This window comes from Limanda limanda, chromosome 15 (assembly GCF_963576545.1).
Source record: "Limanda limanda chromosome 15, fLimLim1.1, whole genome shotgun sequence".
In the NCBI taxonomy this organism is placed as follows: Eukaryota; Metazoa; Chordata; class Actinopteri; order Pleuronectiformes; family Pleuronectidae; genus Limanda; species Limanda limanda.
This window is the reverse complement of record NC_083650.1, coordinates 9856007-9870117: the sequence shown is the minus strand read 5'-3', so window position 1 is coordinate 9870117 and position 14111 is coordinate 9856007. Positions and strand designations below refer to the sequence as shown.

Below are 14111 nucleotides of genomic sequence, written 5' to 3'. Positions count from 1 at the left end.
AAAGGTATATTCCTGAATCCTCGCTTGGATCCTGATCAGCACCGATGTTGGATTGGTTCTTCTGAGATTCCTGTTAAACTGCTCAGTAGTGTTTACATAATCCTTCCAATTTATCAGACACGTAAACAAACGCTGATATAAGGATACATAACCTCCTTGGTGAGGTGACACATTAATCCAGATTAATAGGTCGACAACATCCTCAAACTGGAAATAGATTAGTGCCCATCTTTCATGTTTCAAATAATTCACCTCAACTTTTACTGTCTCAGTGCTGTGATTAACTCTGAGGCCGGCTTGAAAATCATACTATTATTTTTATATTTAGATAAGAATTCAAATTAAACAATTTTCTATTTCAAATGTATCTAGGTCCTAAGGGAAACATTTATTTTCCTCTATGAGGCGATTAGTTCATTATAAATGTACTTTATTGATGGGATACTGTGCTAATTTAGCTTTGAAAGTGCCTGAAATTAGAAGAAATAAAACTGGCAGCACCAACTTCATTCGCTCGACAAAGTTAATTGTCGTGCTGATAAGGACTTTTCTCTTTTTGCATATGGCTGAAGCTTTTATCTCCTAATTGGTTTGTGTTGAAGAGCGGAGCCATGAAATGTGTGTGTATTATACTGAATTTACTGGCTCCGGAATAAATGAACCCAACACGAGCGTGTCATTTCTCTCCTGCAAATATATCACTCTTTAGTTGTTTTTTTCCCTGCTCTTCTTAGATTTAAAATCCTATTTACATTTTTACTGAATCATACAGCGTAAAAGGTTATGAAGTTTCGGTTCCTGTTAGTGATGTTCTATTTTCTCTCTCAAACTACTCAAAAATGAATAACATCCTTTGTGGAGGAAAAGCTTGAAGCAAGATGCACGTCATTTGCATTCAAATGAAAAATTGGAACTGTCTATTTTTAGGCTCCCTTGGGGGTTTTATATGTCCGTGGCCCTTGTAGGTGCTGAAGTTTTTCTTATTTTAGTAATGGTGCCTTGACCTGAATCAATCATTGAAGTACCAACCTGGCCTTCTTTCAGCTCCCCCCCCCCCCCCCCTCCCTTGCACGTACATGCTCTACCCTCAGGGGAAAAACTGCATTTAAGCCAGATACTCAGTGATTTAGCTTTAGGGGGGGGGGGTGTATCTTGTTTGTATGCAAGCGACTTGTGCACTGACGAATGAGACGATGAATCTGCAAGATGCTTATGGGTTTACTCGAGTAATAAGACATTTGTGAGATGGGAAGAATGAGTCAGATTCTGTGTGTTGTGAGCATCAGTCAAGCCGGCAGCAGTGAGTAAGTGTGTGTGTGTGTGTGTGTGTGTGTGTGTTGTTGCTCTTGTTTGCTCAGAGGGCAACCTTTGTGTTGCTCCTGCAGCTACAGCCAAGGTCGTGTGCAGGCTAATCAAGGGCTGGCTCCTACCGACTGACTGAAGGTGTTGGGGACTATTTTTAGCACATCATCACCAACATGCTCCTCTGCCCTTGTAAACAAATGAGTTTTACCTTCTCTGCTCATCTGTCCGGAGGCAGAGTTCCTCATCAGACAAGGTTAACGTGTGGGAAACATTTCCCGAAAATAGCACGTGCTCTGCAGCCTTCCTGCAGGCAGTCCCTGTTCTCTTGTGTGTGTGTCAGACTACAAGAGGGTGCACATGTGTGTATGGTGGTGCTAGATTAGGACAGTGGCTGGGGAAGTACCCAACATTTAACTGAAGTAAAAGTACAAATATATGGACAGTACCTAAATAAAAGCAAAAGTTTATTTCTATAGCGTCTTTCAAAACCAAAGTTTTTTGCTTCACAAAAGTGCAAATTCTAGATTATCAAAAAATCAATAAAACAGATAAACGATGAACTAATAAAAGAAGCACATAATAGATCAACAACAAATGAGTTAAAGTAATCATGTACATGCTTTTTAGTGAACTAGTATTAAAAGTACGTCCTGAGTGTAAATTATTCACCAATTTCCTGAATAAATCTACTTAAGTGAAGTACCAATACATAAATGATGTACAGTAACAAAGTAAAAGCATCTTGTTACATGTAACTTTAGAATTGGGTCAAAGAAGAAATATTGCGGCGCAAGCATTCACATGCGAAGAGTTAAGTTTATCACAGAAGATCGTGAATCTCGAGGCAATCTATATGTGGCCTGAAACAAAAACATTGTGCCCTATATACAGTTTATTAACTGCATATAGACAAATTGTCTCCAGTTCCCCTGGGAGCTTTGTCCTCTTCCTCTTTTACCGTCACTTTCATGTCCTCCTTCCTTCCTTCCCCTCACACAACCTCTCTCTGTCTCTCTTTCTCTGTTATTCTCACCTCTCTCCTCTTCCCCATAAGGAAGCCTGGCGTAACCCCAGGAGAATTGTGATGGTCAGATCTATTTTCTGCAGCACACTGGTGCTTAAAGTGACATTGAAACACCTGTACACTGTGATGAAATATAATACAACAGCCCTGCATTACTGTAACTGCCTCACATTTGTCAGACTAAGCTGTAGTTGTTTACGCCTTGCTACTTGGTTTAAAGGGTATAATGTTACGGGTGCACTATGATATGACCTATTTCATTATATATGTGTTGTGAGTGAACAAACCAGTTCTTGTTAAGTTGTACTGTGATATTGTGTCTTAGTTGTAGCCATGGGGGAATATATTTCTAACACCACACATGCATCTTTGTATTTCCTTTTAATATCAGTTCTCTTGGTTTTGGCACAGGAACAAACAGTTTTTTAACCATGACCTCATGTCTATTTCTTGATCGCTAACATAACCCAAGATTATTATGCTTAGTTTGATCGGTTCACTCTGAGATCAGACTCAAATTTGGGCTGTGCCACACCTCAACGTTGGTCACATCACTTCTTATAGTCACACTCCTCTGGACATGTGCTGCAGAATTGTCCAATAGGAACCTATGGACACTGGGGCTAAATCTTATAGGCCATAGTTGTTGTTGTTGTTGTTTTTATAGGTGTGTTGCATTAATCTTAATCAAATCTAAATCTACATTCCTTTTTTTTTTTTTCACCAACTCCTAGAGGAGATACCCTTTAGTTGCTAAATGCGCCGGACAGTGCCAGTAAACAATTACTGTATAGATAACCATGATACCTTGTGGAAGTATATGTAATGGGTCAAGAAGAACACATCACATTTTGGTGTGGATTTTCAACATTTTCTTAGATTTCGCAGAGAATAATTCATGAGCCTTGATGAATAAAAACAGGCGTTTTTAGAGGACTGATATTTATGAGTTTGTGCAATTTGGTGCAGATCCAAATAAAAATCTGGATCCAGTGAATTTAAATGTTGTTTCATAAGGGGACTGTAGGAAAATGATGACTCACCATTGAGCAGTCTGTGTGTAGGTGATGAGTCATGAATCTACTCACACATTTGCTTTCTTGCCCCAACTATTTAGTTTTCTTTCTGTAGAGTTGTGTTTAATAAGTATTATATAGCATCATGCGATGCCATATGTGGAGTTACTGTAGATGACTGTTATTTGTTCAACTTTAGAATCCATGTCACCATTTGTATTTAGTTTTAAAAGCTCCATATTCATAGACTTGGTGAGCCTCTCCTGTCCTGTACTGGTGATCTCTATTTACCGGTGTGCTCCTGAGCTTCACAACTGGAGGTCTGCTTAATGTGTCCTCCCACTACTTTAGCTAATGATAAGCTTTACTATAAAAATAACTCTTACAAAATGGACCAATTAAAAGCCTTTGTCGTGTGCCGCCGTGCTGGCCGTTATTGAAGATGCTTCGGGTCTGTGTATGAACGATTATTCAGAATTAGGCCAGAGCTCGGCCCGAGGGGAATCGCCACAGTGACCACTCCAAATGGTGTCTTCAGTGTGCGCCATCTGTGTGTTTGTATATACACTCATATATGCATGTAAGTGCATTTTTATTATGTGTATGTGCCCACTCTTGTCCACAGATCTCTAAGGGTTAGCCGAGGTTGTACTTTCAAATCAGGCCGGGGGAGTGAGTGAGGACTGTGTGTAGATGTGTGTGTGTTTGTGTGTGTGTGTGTGTGTGTATGAGATGCCTGGAGACTATATTAAGAAAAGAGGACATTAAGTCACTCAAGCAATGTTGTGTTTGTGTGATGTGTGTGTGCATAGGCTGAATGTATGATTCATGACAGGTTTGTTTTAGCACGCTTGTTTAGTTTGACGCCTGGAGACTCGCGTGTAGACACTGGTGGCGAGTAAATAATTGAGTATTTTGGCAGGATCAATGTTTTCTCCTCCAACGGGCTCACGAGCGAATTAAACTGTGTCCAAACTCTGAAGATGCCTTCGAACCAAATACCACAACTTTTTTTTTTTTTTTATTAAACAATAGCTTTATAAACAGATTCATTCTAATTATCTCGGACATCGGTTTTACATCATTCCAAAGATCACATCAATCCTGAGGCTTTGCTCCAGACATCACACTCATGAATTAGAAGCTGGATCATCCTCTCGGAGCAATACGTCTCGTCTGTCACGTCCGTACGTGGTCATCCATTATAATGAATCAGAATGTTTGATGTTAACTGGAAGATGATTAAGCCTTGCTGCTCTCTCTACCTCTGGAGGTTCTCATTATGCACCAAACTCTGGATCTCCCGCTGTGCCCCTATGGGCTCCGTGCATACAAACGTATACCCTCATGTTTAATTTGAATGTATGGGACTGGAAACTGTGTACTCTTTTAATAGCCTCGTGTGTGTTCCCTAGCCATCCCATACATTCCCACAGGTCGCCTATAGCCAGTCAAACCATATTACATATTCATGTTTTTTTCTACCCCGCTGTGGGATTTCCTCATTACTTGAGAGCAGAACGCTATAGGCCCGTGACCATAAGAAGAATGAGGTGGAAGCTCAGCCTCTTATTGCTTTTCATGAAACCACTCACAAGCTAATGGTTAATCATCACAGGGGAAACATGAAGATGGATCAACCAGATCATTTACGGCTCATTTATCATCGTCTGAGGTGTTGCTTTAAAAAAAAACACATTAAATGGAGATAGCTATACAGTCTGATTTCTTTCATCTGAGAAAAAATCTGTTGGCAATTTTGTGTTTGACAGAATCTGAATTTACTGTCACATCAAAGCAACTTCTCTTAAAAAACTGTTTCTGTTTATGATGCAGCCGTTTCATCACGTGACTGACTGCACAGCTAGGTTTTTCACCCCCTAGGTTTCACAAGAGGAATCGCAGGGTGCTCCTGATGAAATCCTTTAAATGTTACCATTAATACAAATTAACTGTTTTTAATCCTATTTAATCATGGAAATCATAGAAATCAAAACGTTTTTTTGGAACGGGTGTACAGATCTCTCCTCTAATGTTTTGCTTATATTTAACATATTAAAAAAAATATTATTTTTAATACAGCGACTACAGATTTCATCTGTGTAAGCTAGCCATACTCAGAATTAAATTCAAAATCATATTTGTTGCCATGTAGGTTTTCCACTCTGAATTTTCTTCTGTGTTTGATGCATAACAAAGAAAATCAAATTATAAGCAAGTACTGTCATAAAAGGAGAAAGATAAAGTCAGGAGCAAGAGCCATAAGAGATGGTACAAAAAAAAATACAAATAAAGGTAAAAACTATTATTAAAATGTGTACAATATGAAAATACTGAAAAATGAAAAAAAATCATTACACACACAGTTTCCAGTTTTGTTAATATGTGAGTTTATCATCATGTTAGTACAAATCGGTTCATGGATATTTAACCTTGTAATAATGTTGTTTTCTCTCTCTCTCTGTGTGTGTCTGCTCTCCAGTCCTATAGAATCCTGCCAGAACTTCTACAAAGACTTCACGCTACAGGTCGATATGACCTTTAACGTCTTCTTCCTCCTCTACTTTGGCCTGCGGGTAAGCTGGAGCATGCGCATGCACGCTCGTACGTGCACACAAGCAGGCTGCTAACTCATTCAGTCATGGATACTGTATACTGCCCACAGTTACACACCTCAATGCAAACAGTACACACGCAGCAATCTGAGCATCATATGAAAAAGTCAAATCTGTAACTTCTTTTAAAATATCTCCGTAGTAACTCATTGTTGTTATTGGATGTTTTCTTATACTTTACAAAATGAAGAATTGACCTTTTCAAACTTTGTGAAAAAAATCATTTGACATTCTATTTTAACGAGGCGACCAAATTTCCTTACACACAAAGACACTTTCACTTGTGCTTCCGCAGCCTTTAGTCTGATGTGACACTGTTGTGATATAGTTGCCGGAGCAGCGTTCCGACGCAAAACCCGACATCCCAAATGAATGAACACAACAAATAAAGTCATAAGCTGCTTACACGACACAACCAAAACGTTTGTCCGTATGACTCAGCAAATGCGGAGTGAAGCCTTTGTCATTCTTTACAGTGTGTCAGCAATGCCAGGGGAAGAGGCAGCGTGCACTTTGACTGGTGGTCTGCGCTGGCGTCTCTTGTGTGAAACCCAAATCCACTTGTCATTCTGAATATTTATTTTCATTTCGACAGTTCATAGCAGCCAACGATAAGCTGTGGTTCTGGCTGGAGGTCAACTCCGTGGTCGACTTCTTCACTGTTCCTCCTGTGTTTGTCTCCGTCTACTTAAACAGAAGCTGGCTCGGTAAGTCTGTGTATCTCCATCTCATGAATCCATTATCTCCTCTTGCTCTTCTTTCTCTCTTTCCCCCCATTTTTCTTCATCAGCTCCACCAACCCCTGCCCCTTCTTTTTCATCTCTTCCTATCTCCCTCTGCCTGCCACTCCCCCCGTCTCCCCATTACTGGGAGTGTGTCTCTGAGGCCCTGGTGCTCGGGGCTGCTTCCCTCATCATTGAAAGTGACAGGGCTGACTTCCTCTGATGTTTCAGGGAACACAGACACACAGAACAGAGTGGACGGGCTAATGGGAGCGAGAGTGACTCACAAGCGGGCTGGACTTGGGCGATTGTGCTGTGCGGTGGAGGACTCGCACCTGGAACAGCCCATTGTGATCCATAACTGCCATTTAATGGGCTCATTCACACTTTCATGAGAACAATGCACACGCAGAGGCATGTGTCCTCCCAAAATACCCAAACACGCACATTCTTGCATGAGCACACTGGAAAACACCCTAACCTGTATTACATAACGACCTACTTACAGGGCATTCATAGTGTTGTGTCCTAAATTACACTGCAGTAACAAGAGAGTTTTTTCTAGCTGTGTTCTTTTTTGGTTGCACGGCTCCTCTTCCCATTTATAAGACTGCCTTTCACTGTCATCCCGAATTGTAGAAACTCAGCTAAATGCTAATCCCTTGTCAATAGAGGCATGACGTTGAACCACCAAGCCTGTCAATTCAGAAAACAAGGCAATCATATCAAACGTAGTTGAAGGAGTTGTGGTTCTTGGAGCATTAGACACATGTATTTGATTGTAGACTTGTTACTGAACAGAAATATAAATGCCCATGAAGCCAAACACTGACTTTTAAGTGTACACTCCCTCCAAAGAAACTAAAGGAAAGTCAGTCAGTCACTCCTTCCATTAGTAAACCTTCAAGAAGAAATTCAAGAAATAAGGTCACATATTCACAGATTAAAATGTCTTAAAATGCTAGATTTTGCTGCGTTATTTTATGCTGCCTCCACGTATGAAATGAGATGCGTCCATTTCAAACAATATGAACCATAATCCACATACTTCCATTAGGTCCTTTACGTTGACATAGTTGTTAAGCAATACCACCACTAGAGGGTGGCACAGAGACAAGAGTTTCTGACAACAATAAACATGGCGACGATGGACGAGTTGGAGAAGGAGGCAAAATCAACTGCTTAGGGAATGACCGGGGTCCAACTCACCAGCTCCCAATGTGTCTCCTCAAAACGTATTTCTATTGTTGAAATTTACTCCTCAGGTCATTTCGCTTTATCTGCTAGGCTGCCCTCCATGGATTTCAGGTGGTACTGCTCCGAGTTTTCTGTATTTGTGATCTTCAGAGAATGTGCATAGATACAGAAGGGGTCCATGTTGAGCATTTATGAGGACAAGGACCAAACGTTTAATCATTAATTTAGAAAACAAGCAGCAGATAATCAATAATGACAATAATCATTAGTTGCAGCCCCATTGTAGATTGTCTGGCCTGTTTGTTGGACTCCAGAATTTTTGCCCTGTTGGACTTGTTGTTGAAGCAATGTAGCCTTCATCATAATCTTGGTGAGAACATTTTTTGAATCCCTGATAAAAAATGATTTTCGGTACCAGACTGTCAGAGATTCTAGGACAGCCCCGCTGTGTATCTTCCTATCTTCTTGTTACATGCACACTCGAATCACTTAACTTGTGAAGATATATGAGACTCTGTCTGATCTTGTCTGATCTTGAAGGTTGATGAGGGTTTGTTTAAAAAGAAAAAGCTCAGGTGGCCCCTTGAACAGGCCGGTTAATGAAGTAGATATATGGCCCAGTAATGTGGTCTCTGGTTTTCCTGATGTAAGGTTTCCTCAACTCCTCTTCAGAAAACAGTGGGTGCTGGTGCCTTGATGAGGATGATGAAAGACTGTGAAATTGTGGTCTGGCTACCGCCTGACATTCTGTGATTAATACTTACCTGTGAGTATTAAATATCCTGTGTCTGGGGTTGATGCGGAAAGCTAAACCGCCTTTTATTTACTATTCAGCTGCAACGTTGTTGTGCATAAACAGGACAGAAGGAGTGTGAAGCTATTGTTTTTTAATAGATGCCCTAGATTCATGTGCTGTTCATCTGCATTCCTATTTTTACTACTCTAAGTCTGAAAAGGGAGGAATCTTGAAGTCTGTTTACTGGAGGACGGCATCTCGTGCAAACATTCATGCCATTTTTTTTGTTGCAGTGATGGACATGTATAACCACAGCGCACAGAGGGCAGTAGGGTAACACAACTCCCGCTTGCATTGCTTAAGTGTGTGTTTATCGGCGGTGTGCGTTTCAATGTGTTAAAGGCTACATGGTGTTGCAGTTATAAAATTAACCGTGTGAAGGCCTTGGGTTGGATCTAGTGTGGCCTAACAGGCTGGTGATAGCTTGCAGAATACTAATGGCACCAGTGGATGTGTCTGTTAATATTCAGGCTACAAGGAGCCGGGGCAGGAATCGTGATTAGCTGCTTGTACACTGTGTTCATATGGTGATGGGGGACGTATAGTGCCATGTTTTGACAGGAACAAAAGCACAATTCATTGAAGTAAAAGTCTAAAAGGAAAAATGACACCAACATATGGTGAGTTATTCTTCATCTACTCTGAGATGGCAGTGTCTGAGAGTCAGTGATGTGTAAATGACATGACATGACTCTATAGTATGCTTGACAAGGCCAGAACAGCTTTCCTCATAATCAATAAACCAATCCATAAGTGCTGTTACTTTCATGTTGTTTTTTTCACGCAGTTTAACCAGCACCCGGCCCATAGCTCTTCAATCCCCGTCTCCCTTCATTGGCTGCCAGTTAAATTTACTATTGATTTTAAGATCCTTTTGATAACTTTCATAGCCCAGCACAGTCTGACCTCCAGTTATATTACTGAGCCTCTAACTCCCTATGCTCCAAGCTGTGGCCTAAGATCCAGCCAACACTTGCTAGATCTTATAAGGCTGGAAACTGAGGTTAAACAGGCTTTTTTGACACCAGGGCCCAGAGGCACTAGAACTCTGCGCCTGAGGAGATGAGACTTACCACCAGTGTTTTTCATTGCTTGAGACATATTCTTATATTTAAGTCTTTTAAAGCCCAATCTTAACTGGTCTTAACAGTTCTTTTTTGTTTTCTTTCTTATTTTTGATGTATTAAGCTATTCAGTTAACAGTAAACAAGGAATGACTTAAACGTGCAACTTACTGAATCAGGAATTGTGCACGGATGTTGTAAATATAATCAGCTTCTTTATGTAAATAGCGGTCCCTGACTTAGAAAAATCCATCTGCCACTGATTATTATTAATATTGTTGTATTGTCCCCCAGCTTGCTTTGTTAGAGGATGCCAGGGTGGTTAACAACGTGTTTTGTGCTCCGTGCTCCCAATGGATTAGTCCATATTTTCTTGTAATACATCATAATTACACTACCTCTCATTTCCTGCATGAAGAGACCAATGGAGGTCCAGTGAAGGTGTACTTAGAAATTACAAAAGACCAGTCATAGGCTGCTGGCCCTTTTCTGAGTGGTGCTATATTCGCCCGTGCACTCCAAACCCGAAGAAGTCCACGCTGTGTGCATTTCAAGTTATGCTCTCTCTGCCTCGGCAAATTGGACATTGATTAAGAGGAGGGGAACGATGTGCGGCTAATGTAAGAGGGCATGCAGAGTTCTTCCCTGGAAAAGGGAATTAATCTCCTTTAACTACTTGAACCAAGCATTGCTCCCAAGAGAGTCCCAGCAGTGTGGGATTAGCATTTGGCTGTTGAGAGATGCTAGTGTGGCTACTGAGCCCCAGCTCTCAGCAGCCAGACACTTTACTTCACACTCTCCTCCTTAATCACTAAAAATCTGCAGGGAACTGATACAAGGGTTTGGGTTATTTCAGGAACAGCTAATATCGGCATTTTAAAAATAATCATGACACCTAGATTGTTGTTTTCTGAACCTTAAATTGTGTTGATGTTGTGCACTGGCTCTCAGGATGTACAGTACAGTAGCCACCAGGCAAGGCTGAGATTCTAATTCGCTACTGCCCCCTAGTGGTGCTTTAGTGTGTTGTATTTTGATTCCATATGCTGTGGTTGATCCCTTGTGTTTTCCTGCTGAAAGAGGCTTACTGTACCTGACATGAGCACGAGTGTATCCGCATTATATGGCCCTTCAGTCGCTGGCAGGAAGCTGCTGTGCTCCTTCAGGGGAGGGAAATTTGTGGGAAATTTAAGCCTCTGTGCTGCAGCCAGGCGAGCTCACACGTTTGCATTGCCCGGCCCGAGTGTTTGCATTATTGTACAGGCAATGAGTTGAGTTATATATCCCTGTCTTGCAAAAAAATAAAAAGGGTTTTGAGTTTCTATACATCAACGTGTTTGTACCATTTATACATGAGTGTGTATACAGGGAAGTGTAGTGTCGTATAATCTAATCCTGGCTGAGTGGACTGTCACTATTATCCCAGATGAACCAGCCCAGACTGCTGAACGATAAAAGGTCCCAATCAGCTGCCAAGACATGTGACACGTGTGACGCTCAGAAAGCCTCAATGAAGTAAGAGTGGGCACAGAATGGAAAAACATTTTTTTTTGAATGAGCATCTGTCTGTTTACACGTGCTCTGGGGTGTGTGTTTGTGCTCTTATACAACCATCTTTGTGAGGACCAGTTTGTGCCAACAACCTACAGAGCTAGGACATTTTGGGAAAGTGAGGACGTTTTGGCCGGTCCTCACATTGAGACCCCCTTTAATGGACTGTTTGGGGGTTAAGGCTTGGTTTTAGGGTTAGAATTAGGTTAGGTTAAGGGTCGGGGAGTTAGTTTGGATGGTTAGGGTCAGGGGCTAGGGAATGCATTATGCCAAATGAGTGTCCTCACTAAGACAGCTGTACAAACATATGTGTGTGAGTACAAGAGGCTTTAAAATGTGTGGGAAAGAGATTTCCTCATTAATGAACACGTGCTCAGAGGACCAGAATTCCCCTTGAGACTTTTGCAACATGCAAACACACACGATCAGTGCTGCTACGTTTGTGAAGACTCGTGCTAACATGCTTAGTTCCGTGAGACCAGATTTCTGTCCCCAGATTGGAAGCCAGTCCTCGAATATGATCCCAAAGTGTTGAATGTTCACACACATCTACACACACACAGATGTACACAGTGGGCACAAACACAGATGCTTCACGCTGGATGAGAATTACTCAGGTCCCAGTGGTTTCCATCACTGCTATTCTTGTGTATAATACCTCTATATATTCCCATATAGTTTCTACTTATTTACAGAAATGTTCACTATGTTCTAGCAGATATTTATCAATTGACAAAGGCACAGAGCTTAGTCAAGCACAACCTGCACCCTTCTAAATATAGCTGCCTTTCAAAATCCTTTTGTTGCCAAATATGAGCATACACATTAACATGATTCCTATTTCCTATTTGATATTAATGTTTAATTGAACTGTTGATATCTTTCCTCAGCCCATTTCACAGTTTGACTCCACATACTGATACACACATCTGCTGTAATATATTATTATGATCAATTTGTTAGCCTTTTTTTAAAGAATGATTAGAATTCGAAGTAAATTTCTTCTTTACACGACTTGTCACAAACTTCTCACTTTCTTAGTTTCTATCTTAGTTTGTATATAAGAATGTCACACAGGATATTCCTGCTTTAGAAGTCAACGGCCTTGAGGTTTGACGTGTAGATCCTTAATCTGCCAGAAGTTTTTCCATGTCAGACACAGTTGTCTGTGGAAACAGGACACTAATTTTTAAATCAGGATTATGTTTTTTGTTCTGCATCATTTTCATTTCTGATAATCCATGGCAGCAGATCCATTTTTAGCCTGTTTTCTTTTTAAACAGGCTCAACACAGCTTTGACGATGGAAACAAAGCTCCAGAAGGGTTAATAGTAAATCACTGAAAAGGGGAATGAAAAAGGTAAATCTGTTTGAGTTTTGGGGATTATAGACAAAAAACAATCTATCTTTATTAGAGCTGAACATTTTCACACAGGGACACAAGCCCTGGCGAGAATGACATGATGAGACGAACAATACGATTCTTTGTTGTCTGAAGGAGTGACCACCAATTTATTTTGCTTTAAAACGATATTTTATTACCGGTGGTGTGGATTTGAGGAAGATATCAAGGGGTCCTGCTTTTACTGGGTCTTTTTCCAGAGGCGTATTTGGATCGCTGATTTTTTAATCCCCATCTTGACCTTCGGAGAAAAGGAATCCCTCGTGGTGCATTTAGTCTACAACAATGATTCCTTCGAGGTTTTTCATGTACCGACGCACTGACAGCGACGCTCCTGTGGAGACGCCCCCAGAAACGTGGCGGCGAAAGAAGTCCTCTAGCGAGCTCTTTCAGAACGGGTACAGGGTGAGGCAGGGCCATCATGGGCAGGAGGACAGAGGAAGGCAGGCAGGACTTTACCATTCAGTCTGGACCGGTTTACTGGTCCTCTGCAGATGGGGTAAGGGCATTCATGTCAGCATACAGTGTGTGTGTGTGTGCGTTAGCTGGACATGTCCTCAGAATCTGGTTTCATATAAGGAGTGACCGAGATGATCAAGCTGGTTGGTTTTGAAACATGTTTGGTGACAAGCATAGGGCCACTGTCTTATACTTGCAAGTGTTACACTGAGTTTTTCCGTTTGGGTTCACGTCACTTTTTGTCACACAAACTGACATAGACAGAGAATCAAGAACTCACACACAGACACACACACAGACACACACAAACCTTCCATCGGGATCTGTCGTGTTATGTAAGACAATGAGGCAGGTGTCACATTGTTCTATAATCCCTTAGCGAGCTGCTCTTGGATTTGTGTAAAGTAGGACACACAATGTTCCGCATAAATTATTAGGAGTAACACGTATATTTCTTACATCATCCGCCTGTGTCTTACAAACTATATTTTGCATCCTATGGTGCTCTGTGACGCTCAAGCACTGAAGAAAAACATATGGACCACAGTGTACAATCTGATACAATCTGATACAATGCTAATTATCGTGAGATAATCATTACATTTTCTGTATAAATCTATTTCTAATCTCTGTTCTTCTCTCCCACTCTCTGTCTCCTCTCTCTCACAGGTTTACGATTCTTGAGGGCATTGAGATTGATACAGTTTTCTGAAATCTTACAGTTTCTGAATATCTTGAAAACAAGGTGAGACTAAATCTCTCTCCTCGTTCACAGGAAACTCGTCCAATCTCCATCCCATCGGCTCTTCACTGTTATTAGCTCTGCAGCAGCATAGTGATGAGACACTGGAGTTAGAGTCAAGAAACTGGAGGAAGAGTTCATTTTAGGTTATGTACATCACGTGGCATTGTCAGAAATTCTAAGCACATTTTAAGTATAATTAAATAAATAATGGTAGG

At 41.0% G+C, this 14111-nt stretch overlaps 1 protein-coding gene across 1 annotated transcript in view; it reads left to right on the top strand.

Annotated features, from left to right (window-relative positions):
* kcnma1a (potassium large conductance calcium-activated channel, subfamily M, alpha member 1a) overlaps positions 1-14111 on the top strand; it is a 137553-nt gene that overhangs the window by 70962 nt on the left and 52480 nt on the right. The window contains exons 4-6 of the mRNA XM_061087402.1: positions 5828-5921; positions 6556-6667; positions 13821-13896. Of these exons, the coding sequence (XP_060943385.1) occupies positions 5828-5921; positions 6556-6667; positions 13821-13896 (282 nt within the window). The remainder of the gene's footprint in view (positions 1-5827; positions 5922-6555; positions 6668-13820; positions 13897-14111) is intronic.